Genomic DNA, 12060 nt, shown 5'->3' with positions numbered 1-12060 from the left:
CATTTAAAATTAAGAAATCCCATACAAACTTTCAACCTCTTTTTCAACCCCTTCATACCTTTTTTTTCGTAATAAAAAGTAGCCTATGTTCTGTCTCAGGGTCTAAAGATTGTCTGTTCCAAATTTCATCAAAATCGGTTGCGTGGTTTAAGCGGGAAAGCGTAACAGACAGACAGACAGAGTTACTTTCGCATTTATAATATTATAGTATAGTATATATAGTATATATATATAGTATATATAGTATATAGTATAATAGTATATTATAGTATATATAGTATATAGTATAGTATAATAGTATATAATATATATAGTATATAGTATATAGTATAATAGTATATATAGTATATAGTATAGTATATATAGTATAGTATTATAGTATAAGTATATAGTATGGACGGATGTACTGAGTTACACGTCTTCCTTTATTTAGTTTAGTCTATGAGTGTACTAAGGTTCTCCAAATTACGGCTTCGGTCGACAAAAGGATACATTCCCATTTGTGGATACTTACTGCTTGTATGTAAGGCTCCAGGGTCTCGCTAGTCTTGCTGATCAGCTCCTTGGCCAGCGCATACGCATGTTTCCTCCCGCGCTTGTTGGGCTCCACGAGGTTCATGAGGATCACATTCAGAAGCTCGTTGGAGACCACTAGACTATTGCTAATGTATGCCCGAACTTGAGAGCGGCTAACACCTCTGTCAGTTGGTGTTTGTAGCGCCATCTCTCGAGGATACTCACCGCTTGTATGTAAGGCTCCAGGGTCTCGCTAGTCTTGCTGATCAGCTCCTTGGCCAGCGCATACGCGTGTTTCCTCTCGCGCTTGTTGGGCTCCACGAGGTTCATGAGGATCACGTTCAGCAGCTCGTTGGAGACCACGTCGGACTCCGTGATGAGTGGGCAGAGGACGTCCAGCATGAAGGATTTCACTTTGGATGAGTGCTCCGTGCTGGGGGAAAAAATATGTTTTAGATGTAATTTTAAGTTTCGCGTTTGTAACGATAGAAACGCAGTCAATGGGCATTTGTAGCGATAGAGACACGCCATCGACGCGCGCTTATCGCGAAAAACGCAAACTTTTTCGTCATGAAACGAAAAATGCGCCAACGTCGCGCGTTCCTAAATCATACCTGCGTGCGTAGCCGAATGCACAAACACTCACGGAACGCTCACGAAACGAAACGCTCTTAGATATCTATCTCTATCGCTCTTGCGTATTGGCGCAACAGAGCCAGACTACCTTTCGCGGCGTTTCATTTTCGTTTCGCCATTCGGCTACGGGGCCTGATATAAGAAGATTTACAGGGGTGAATCAACTTTTATTTGCCAGCAAAATTACGCATACTTCGACTACATGTGGTCAGAAAATTTAATTTGGATTTAGGTTAATTAATTTTTTTTATACTTATTACATGTAAAAGACAGATATACAAGCTATGCAATACATCATATTTTTATAGGATTTCCTATTTTTAACTTTATTTCGAGCAGTGACCCAGTGAACATAGCTGCCCCTCACTTTTGTACGAAAAAAGTGTCTCTTCCACTGGGTCACATATTGTTTTACTAAAAAAAACAAAATTTAATTATTCCCTAATCTGGTATGTAAAATAAGGATCTTTATTCACGATGGCCAGGTTAAAACTCACAAAAGTAGAGCTAATAATAAGCATAGGCAATTCTTGCAAAAAGCAAGAAAAAGTTGATTCATCACAGATAACGAATGACATCAATACATATATATATTTAAAGTTAAAAATGAGTGAGAACAGAGCACAAAAGATTTCCTATCAGTCTTCCAGCTTTAAGCACATCTAGCTATCTTTACCTACTTGACAAACATAAACATGAGCGACAGCAGAGCACAAAATAGCTACTAGTACTCACTTGACAATCTTAAACATGAGCGAGAACAGAGCGCAGAATATCTCCTGGCAGTCTTCTAGCTCGAAGCACATGTTGAACGACTTGACGTAAGCCAGGTTCTCCAGCAGGTAGAAGTAACGCTTGAAGGCCGGGTCCTTCGGGTCACGGAGACCTTGCAGCTGGTTGATTAGGAACAGGAATATTGTCTTCACCTGTGGAATAAATGAGAATTTTAATGACAGTTTAAAAAAAATCATAATTACGCCATGACAACTTGCGGATTTCGGTCCTCTGATAAGAACAGCATATTGACAGGCAACCGCCAAGTTTACAATACCACCTTTTGGACTTATCAGCTTGGCAAAAAAAGAGTAGAAATGAAACTTTTTTTTATCGTAGCAACACTTACTTTTCTGATGCAATAGTAATTCAATAGTTGCCACATGTAGAACGATTTACATACAGTCATATTAGACGGTGGATTATTTTCTCTCTTTTTTGCCAGGTTGTATGTAAAATGAACTATACAATCTAAACAAAACTGCTCAGGCTGTGCTGTTGGAAGTTGGAAAGCACTACATACTTGATGCGATATCCAAGTAACCCGGTTCAAACATGTATGCTCCTGACCTTTACAAGTCGCTGCAGGCGCGTACACACGCGACCCATCCACGATACAACATACTCTAAACAGTCGCACATCGCGAGGATTCATTACAACTCGTCACCACAGAGCGCCAGACATGTCTTCTATTCAGTTCTATAGTGTTGTCCTAGGACATACCTGCTCCTGATCTTTGTACGGCGCTTCAGGCGCGTACACACGCAACACATCCGCGATGCAGCAGGCTATAAGCAGCTGGACATCACGGGAGGGGTTGGTGAGGAAGAATTCGTCGGCCAGGTGGAGGGCCAGAGGAATGTACTGCTGGTACATTCCCTCATCTTGACCTAAACCTTGAAGGGTGTGTGCCAACGCCTGTAGAGAAAAAAGATAATGTCATCTGGTGCTGGTGCTTTCAAAGTGTATTTCGTTATACATATTTATTTCTTAGGCCTGATTTAGACGGCGTGCGAGCTCGCATGCGATTTTAGTTACATTGCTGGCTGTTGAGGTTACATACAATTTTGCACAGCCATCAAATACCGCAATGTAATAAAATTCGTATGCGAGTTCTCGTACCGTCTAAATGAGCCCTAAATCTCTCTTATTTGTATGTGATAAATTGACACTACACGATTGACAGAGACACGATTTCATAGGATTTCGCTATTTCCTGTTGAGGTAAGGAAAATAAACCCTAATAAGAGGATAAATAAAATAGGCTTCTCAATTTTAGAACTTTCCCGTATCGTCCAAAGGAGTCTGCAGATTACCAGTTACACGGACGCCTTTAAGGGCATTTATATCTATAGTCGTACCTCCAAAGTATATATTTCAGTATGAAGTTCTTTTGATCCTAAAAACTGGTTTGAGTGGTACAGTCACCGGCATATATAAGTGATGATTTCTGTACCTTGTCGTATTAACGTTTCGTTTGAAATGTCATACGAAATTGTCACACGATTAAAAGCGACAAGGTACAGATATCACCACTTCTTTATGCCGGTGACTGTAATAATCGAGGGTTTACTGGTGAAACCCAATAACTTCAGCAACGTGGTTTTTGAAATTCGAACTATATCCATATAAATAGCTGCTATTGACGGGTTAAGAATTTCACCACCCCCTTCCTTCCCGTGGGTGTCGTAGAAGTCGACTGTGGGATACGGGTTAAATTGTGGCGCAGGCGAGAGGCTGGCAACCTGTCACTGCAATGTCACAATTTTCGTTTTCTTTCAACCCCTTTTTAGGGTTCCGTAGTCAACTAGGAACCCTTATAGTTTCGCCATGTCTGTCTGTCCGTCTGTCCGTCCGTCCGTCCGTCCGTCCGTCCGTCCGTCCGTCCGTCCGTCCGTCCGCGGATAATCTCAGTAACCGTTAGCACTAGAAAGCTGAAATTTGGTATCAATCACGCCGACAAAGTGCAAAAATAAAAAATGGGAAAAAATGTTTTATTAGGGTACCCCCCATACATGTAAAGTGGGGGCTGATTTTTTTTTTCATTCGAACCCCAACGTGTGATATATTGTTGGATAGGTATTTAAAAATCAATAAGGGTTTACTAAGATCGTTTTTTGATAATATTAATATTTTCGGAAATAATCGCTCCTAAAGGAAAAAAAAGTGCGTCCCCCCCCCTCTAACTTTTGAACCATATGTTCAAAAAATATGAAAAAAATCACAAAAGTAGAACTTTATAAAGACTTTCTAGGAAAATTGTTTTGAACTTGATAGGTTCAGTAGTTTTTGAGAAAAATACGGAAAACTACGGAACCCTACACTGAGCGTGGCCCGACACGCTCTTGGCCGGTTTTTTTGCCAAGAGTGGCACTGAATCTTGAGTAGTTCATGTGCTCTGCCTACCCCTTTATGGGATACAGGCGTGATTGTATGTGTGTATGTGTGAACTATGTGCAATTTCCACGATGTTGTTATTTCAAGAACAAAATTATTATCTCGATTTATCGGGTTTCACCAGTAAACCCTCGTACTATGTATCTATAAAAAAATTTATAATGCTAGTGGTATAGTGATTATATGTGTAATATGTAATAGAATATCTTAGTTTAGTTTCTTCGCAGTCCGTGCGTTTACTAAGAAACTAATCAACATGATTTGATAAGTGAAATTAGTAGTTGCAACAATTGATTATGCCAGCGCATTGTTCATGCATAATTAATGTGTACGGCACATGTTCGTGGTAATTAAACAATCAGTTTAGCTAAACGTTTCAGCTATTTGCTGACTAGGTAAATAGGTATAATTAATCTACAGTGACTACATAGATTAACCGTACTTTCGTAGACACAGTAGTCAACATTGTTACTTAGTCGGAAAATTAATACAGGAAACCCCATGACTTATTTAAAATGGCCAAAAACTAAAGATCTCAAAAGTAAGGATAAGGCAATTCATATAATTGGGACTGAACGGTGAACATTCTCGTTTGGTGCGCCGTGGTGGAATGCTGCAACGCGACTGGTTCCGCGCTTAGCTACCATTCGTGCACAGCAGTTTTACTGAAATCGCTATACTGGCAACATTTCTTGTGCCCGCATGCCTCGTCCTTACAGAGTTAAGTCAATTCGAAAAACGGAATCGACTATGATAGATCAAAATCAGATCACGAAATTTGAGAAATTAGATGCGTAGCTACCTACAGAACTTTCGTGAAGTAAAGATTACTTACACTATGTTATTTCTAAATGCCATGCATATTTAGATAGCTTGGTCCTACAAAGTGTCATAACACTCATAACATAAAAGTACTAGTAAAATGTGGGAAGCGATACGTTATGAAGATATAACGGAGTATGTGGGTCGCGCTGTAAAAATAGAGCACGTCAAGCATTCTTTAATTTCACTTTAGTCTCAATATAATGGTCGTCTTGTTTACAAACTGACATCGTAAATATCTTTTTAATACAGTTGCTCAAAAAGTGCCCGTTTTTTGGCTGTTTAGCGTGCGAGAAGTTGTATTTTACGAACTAGTGCGTAAAAAGAAGTATACGTTCCATTTTACGACTACTTACCGAGCTGTTTTCATATTAGTCTAGTCTACTAAGACAGAATAAAACTATAAACATACTATTAAGTGATTAATATTTAAAACGTTAATTTTCATATGTAATTGTTTACTTTTAGTCATGCTAAACATAATTTATAAAATGGTTTATACTTTGAAAAATCGGTTATAATGAGTCGTGTAAACAGAACATGATTGGAATGAAACGCGTCTTCTACTGTCAAAGTAGAGGCGTCTACCATGTTTTAACTTAATGCACGTTCAAAAACCTCAATAGGTTACGCGATTTGTCATAATTATTTTACGTTATTTGCAATACGTCGGGGCATAAATGGATCGTAAAGTAGTTGTACATTAAAGAATCGTCCCAAATCGTAAATGTTTATGTTTTTATGGCACTCAATGAAATAAATTATGTTAGATGAATAGCAAACTCGAAAATATGCACGCAAGTTTAAAAGCTTCAAAAATACGCCTTTGAATTGTCAAATAATCCGTCAATGTCCATGGGAAAATTGATGATTGTTTTATTTCATTGTAGTAGTGTTTCTTCGCAACTGTATTAAAAAACGTCGTTCGTCACACGTGCGAGAATGTCATTCTTCACTCGTCCCGAGATTTGCCACTCGCGTGCCGCTCGTGGCAAAATGTCTCGGGACTCGTGAAGTAATGACATACTTCTCGCACTTATAACGAAATGTACTATTTCAGTACTGATGGTGCTTTTTTTACGCACTAGTGCGAGAAGCGTTTCATTTCTTGTCAGGTCGAAACTTCAGAGGGTCATCTCTACTGAAAAACGTACGATACACGTGAGAAAAGGAAATTCGTAACTCGTGTTTATCGCCACTCGTTTCGATCTTCCTTTTTTCCGCAAGATTTCGATTTTTTTCAAATAATAAATGGGCTTACTCATGGCCACAGACTAGCCGAGGCGAAGACGTGGCCTAAGACGGAGCTCGCCCAGAAGTAGAGTTGTGCCTGCTCGTTCACTGAAAAGATCGCTCCCATCTAGTACGATCTCCGAAGTGTACTAGTTCGTTCTTTTAGGACAGTAGTACACCGAGAGAGCGAGAGATAAATTGTGCATATGGCGTACAGTAACGCTCGCTCGTACTAGCCGAGAGCTGATCGGACGTTTTCGCGCGCTCTCGGTCGGTTTCGGTAGGATCACACGGATCGCTTTGCTGTCATTGTCACTCCTCGGCTCTTCGCTCCTTTCGCTCCCATTCTGTTGCGCGTGTGTGAGTGTACTAAATGTACTAGAGAGCAGAATCATTTGGGAGTAGTTCGGTCTAGTACAGTTCAGGGAATCGTGTCTTTTGTACTATTAGGACACAAGCCTACCCAGAAGGCGCCTGTTCCCCCTTGATTTAAAAGTATGTAATTCTCGCAGCGACCTAACGTTATGCCGGTTGTACAGTCAACAACACAGCTGTGAATACAAGTGTAAGCAATAAAGTTCTATATACATATTTTTGGCACTTTGCATTCAATACTGAACAAAATCTTGTCACAGAATCGTCTCGTCACGTCCTTCCGCGATTGGTTCGCCCGTGCGAAACTCTCAGCGTGTATGGATACCATACAATTATATAGTATAGTCTGATGATATGTAAACAGAAACTAACCTTAAGTCTCCGCACGAGCTCATCGGGTCCTAGGTCATCGGTGATAGGCCTGCAGCCTTGCGGGTACACTATTTCCGCCATACTGCCAATCTGAAAGCAAGTAATATATTATAAACTGAAATAGATACCATACACTAAATAAAAAGCGATCAAGCACACTGGTGGCGAAGTCGGGAATCGAACCCGGGTCTCCAGCTAACGCGGCTGACGTACTAAACCGTTACACCACCTCGACCGCCGAGGTACCCGTCGAAATTAGGCGCCTTTGACCAACTCTAAGCGGCCACATCTAAGAGACGCATGTCCTGAGGTGCGGAAAGGATGTCCGCGCCACGCCGCCTGAATGTAATTCAAAAAACCTCTCCTCAGTACATTTTGTATAGGAAGGACGTAAGACGCGCCCCAGGTGGCGTGGCGGCGGCGTGGCGCGCGCCGCGCCGCCTGGGGGCGCGTCTTACGTCCTTCCTATACAAAATGTACCGAGGAGACGTTTTTTTACGTGAATTACATTAAGGCGGCGTGGCGGAGACGTCCGTTGCGCGCCCCGAGACACGCGACGCTTAAGTGGGAACGCTGCCTAAGGGCGAGCAATTTGTGCTTGCACCTCCTATATGAATCCTTTTGCAGGATTACGATATAGCGAGAGCGATGGTGCTGCCATCTATCGATGTAGGGAACAAATCAAATATAAAATAATTTGATTTCATCCCTACATCGCTATATTATTCCCTATATTATTTATTTCATCGCTATATTATTTAAAAAATCCTGTAACAATGGACTAAGAGCCCAGAGCCGCCAGACCTTCCTCATTTTCTCAAGGATGAAACTTTGGGATAATTTGTATCGACGTTTAATGTCTGCATATTACCTAGTTCGGCCCATCGGACATTTTTTTGCTATAAGCTTTTTTTTTCTAAAAACACTACATACATACATACATACATATAATCACGCCTGTATCCCATAAAGGGGTAGGCCGAACACATGAAACTACTACAGCTTCAGTGCCACTCTTGGCAAATTAAAAAACACTAACTTTCCTCAAATTCTCAAGGCTGATTTTTACATATAATATATGTGTTAGAAACTACTGTTAGGAATTAATCATGATAGTAGATGATTAAGTCCCGTTAAAGTAAATAATAACATAGCTTTAGCTAGTAAAGAACCGGAATAAATTAAATAGATCTTAATATACACACATTACTGTTAAGTATAAACCTCATTGTAGCATTCGACCCTGACCATGTGGTTCATGCTGTTTAAATAGTTATGCCTTGGAACATAAAACATAACATACTTAAACAATAATGCTAGGCGATGAGCGTGGAAATTATACTCTGTCAAACAAGTCTGTCAGTAAATAAGAACAAGGAAAACTATATGCATCCTTTTCTTTAGGGTGCTAGAGAAAAGGATACCTATAGTTTTCTTTGTTCTTATTTACTGACAGACTTGTTTGACAGAGTTTAGTAGCAATGTCTGTGGTTGTAGTAACATATTATTATGTAACCAAATTATCAATCATTTAATAGTTTTAATGAACATCCCCTTTAAAAATATGGCGTAACCGAATATTCGGCCGAATGTTCGGTTCGGTAAGAGCTGAACTGAATGTTAGGCCGAATATCGCCGGCAAAGTCCATATTCGGCCCATCTCTAATCTGAACTCTAATCTCATACTATAAACATAAAAGTGTGCTCAGATATTTTCATTCATGTACTTAACTGTGTAGAAAACATAGTATTGAATACAGGTTTTTCTAATAACCTAAGATCTATTTCTAACTTTGACCTAGAGAGCATCTAGTGCTAAACACATACCTATCCATTGTGTGTTATAATGCATGTAGGTAATAAGGCTTTGACCTATTCCCAGGCCATACATATATTTCACTTCATTATTTATGTAAAAATAATTTTTACAGTTATTGCACTGATTTAACCCGACCTAAATAAGGTAAAATATTTTTTTTTGCAAAAATTTCATTTTTGGCACAAGCTTTTATCGCTAACTATACATTTCTTTCAACAGTCATCTACTGCTCTCTGAGACGTTTCTAAAAACTTGTTCAATGGGGATACGACGTTTCATAACAGTTCCTATCACCACCTTTCTGCTCCTTCAGATCAGCTCCATGATACCATAATATTGCATTGTCACGTGATTTACATATGTGTGCAAAATTTCAACTCAATCGGAAACCGGGAGAAGGGTCAAATTTTGCTTCTACATTTTGACCCAAACTAACATACTAACAAGGCAAGTTGAAGAAAAGTTATACTTGTAATAAAAATAAAACAAAGGATATTACATTTATTAATTCAACATGAACGTCCATACAAAATTATTTCAAATTATTAATTAGCCAGGTCCACACAGTGTGAGGCCGAGGCATGTCTACATGAGCATTTCATAAACTGCTGTCCCATACAAATGCATTACATTTTATTGCAATTTGTTTTTCAAACCCTGAAATCAGGTGTTCATTTTCAGTACATAATTCTGCACATTGCCTTTGAAAGAGATCCTCTTACACCAGTCAATTTGCAGAAAATTTACATTTTTATGGGATATATGGTAAATTATTTTACCTTTATGGAACGCTCCTACACACTTAAGCCTGCGCCACACATGAGCGTTTTGCTGAAAGTGCATCGACAGCACTGCACCCTGCTCACGCCACGCTCTCAAAACGCTCATGTCTGGTGGAGGCTTTACATAGCATGTTTGTTGCAAGAGGAAATTGACCCCTGACATGCCTCACTCTGTGTGGACCCGGCCATATAGTCAGAAACCTGAGTATAATCAGAGTTCCGTTCTTAATTTTGGCTTACAACCGAGATTTATTGGGTTTATTTAATCTGTATCAGAATTCAGAATAAAGTAAATATGTGAAATCAACGGAATCTTGACCCAGTTGATTTTAGCAATTATAGCTAGGAAATTACAACATTATATAAATTAATATTCTGTTCAAGCTATTATATTCTTCTTTCCTTGCATTGGACCCTTGAGATGAGAACTATAATAATATAAATTTTGATTAAATTTTCAACTTGTTGCTACATGCAAGCAACACTTAATGATCTTGATAACTAATACTTAAACTTATCTTATTAGTATGATTTACGATAACCCTTAGAATCTTCCTAATTTGTATTTTTTAATGGTACATTCCGGAATAAATAGGTCATAGTCTCTAGAGTCAACTTAACCAGAAGTAAATCTATGTTTCTGATACCTACCACAGATTGTTCAAGAGTTTTTTTTTTATGTATGGTTTCTATCTAACTTAAGCAGTAATGAGGAACTGCCATACTTGCAGAGTTAATTAAATTTCGTTTGTCTAAATACAAGAATTAAAATGAACCAACACATTCTTCAAATCTGTAAACCATTTTTATTAAAATAGCTACTATATTGCTTCTACTGTTGATGCATTATTTTATTTTTTTCAATTTGAATACTCAACCAGTGTTTTGCTAATGTCAGCATGATATGAAAGCATCATCAAAGCATTGTACAAAATATAATGTAATCCTTGAAATATGTATTGCACAGTAAGAATGCAAACTTCAAAATGTAGTGGAATTGGTTATATTTCTTTTTCACCTAATATTATTACTAACTTACGGTGTTAGCTTCAGATTTTCCTGTACATTTAGGCCACATTTGGAGTAATACTCATATTACTCATGTCACCTTGATACTTTTCATGTTTAGCATCAATACCTATGTTTACTTACAGATTCATAAAACAATTGTTGATTTATAATTCTGTTAACCTAAATCCATAATATCGGTGCACTATGCTTAACTTACCTATTGCCAAACAATCTTAGGCTCATATCTCACCTAACACGCTCATACAAAAACATGAAAAACTTAGTAGCAAGAAACACTCCAAAAACACACATTACATTGAAATAACAGTATATTTCGAGCAAATCACTGTTTTGTCAAGCATAAACTACGTTTGTACACGATTCAGTCGTAACAACACCACAATCAAGTTATGGCATATCAACATTTTTTTCATACTAAGCAAACATCGCAACCATTTCGAGGTTAATCTGTGTGAAGTGGACATAATATCAACAAAATATACTTGATTTTAAAGGAATGCTTGAAATGAAACAATGATTTGCTGCCGATAATGGCTAAAATACGTACGATAAGTCATAGACGTGGGTCCCGTTTCCCGTGTTTACAAAACCGCCACGGCACTAGCTATCAAACAAAACAATCACAGAACAAACATATTCTGTCCATTAGAACATCACTGAGGAACAAAACATACGGGGATTGTAATGTCCTATTGATCTAAATTCATAGAAAATTTGTATAATATTTTTTATATCAGTCCGTGTGGACGCCAAACTGCGGGAAAAACTACAGCGAAGTTAGCTACGATCGTGTTCGCATTTTCAAGGTCGTTCTACTGTCTATGGTCAAATGACGTGTCTATGATTAACTCATTGTCTATGATGATTGGTCATGAATGGAACGAAAAATGTCCCCTGAATTTTCTTAATGTTGGCTAAAACATGTACACTTTTTTTAACCGACGTAAAAAAAGATTATGCTTTTTAGGGTTCCGTAGTCAACTAGGAACCCTTATAGTTTCGCCATGTCTGTCTGTCCGTCCGTCCGTCCGTTCGTCCGTCCGTCCGCGGATAATCTCAGTACCCGTTAGCACAAGAAATCTGAAATTTGGTACCAATATGTGTATCAATCACGCCGACAAAGTGGTAAAATAAAATAAAAAGTGGAAAAAAATGTTTTGTTAGGGTACCCCCTACATGTAAAATGGGGACTGATTTTTTTTTTCATTCCAACCCCAACGTGTGATATATTGTTGAATAGGTATTTAAAAATGAATAAGGGTTTACTAAAATCGTTTTTTGATAATATTAATATTTTCGTA

At 38.4% G+C, this 12060-nt stretch overlaps 1 protein-coding gene across 4 annotated transcripts in view; it reads right to left on the bottom strand.

Annotated features, from left to right (window-relative positions):
• LOC125237998 (sister chromatid cohesion protein PDS5 homolog B-B) overlaps positions 1-11530 on the bottom strand; it is a 41612-nt gene extending 30082 nt beyond the window's left edge. For 3 of the 4 annotated variants that reach the window (XR_007178401.1, XM_048145266.1, XM_048145267.1), the window contains exons 1-5: positions 11307-11530; positions 7127-7216; positions 2651-2845; positions 1888-2078; positions 742-949 (exon numbers count right to left, since the gene is read on the bottom strand). Coding sequence is in view for 3 of the 4 variants with exons in the window: in XM_048145266.1 (XP_048001223.1) it covers positions 742-949; positions 1888-2078; positions 2651-2845; positions 7127-7207 (675 nt within the window). In the remaining variant the exon portion in view is untranslated. The other variant, XM_048145268.1, reaches the window with a different exon arrangement.
• Between the last annotated feature and the right edge of the window lie 530 nt (positions 11531-12060).

This window comes from Leguminivora glycinivorella, chromosome 22 (assembly GCF_023078275.1).
Source record: "Leguminivora glycinivorella isolate SPB_JAAS2020 chromosome 22, LegGlyc_1.1, whole genome shotgun sequence".
NCBI lineage: Eukaryota > Metazoa > Arthropoda > Insecta > Lepidoptera > Tortricidae > Leguminivora > Leguminivora glycinivorella.
This window is presented reverse-complemented; position numbering and strand designations above follow the sequence as displayed.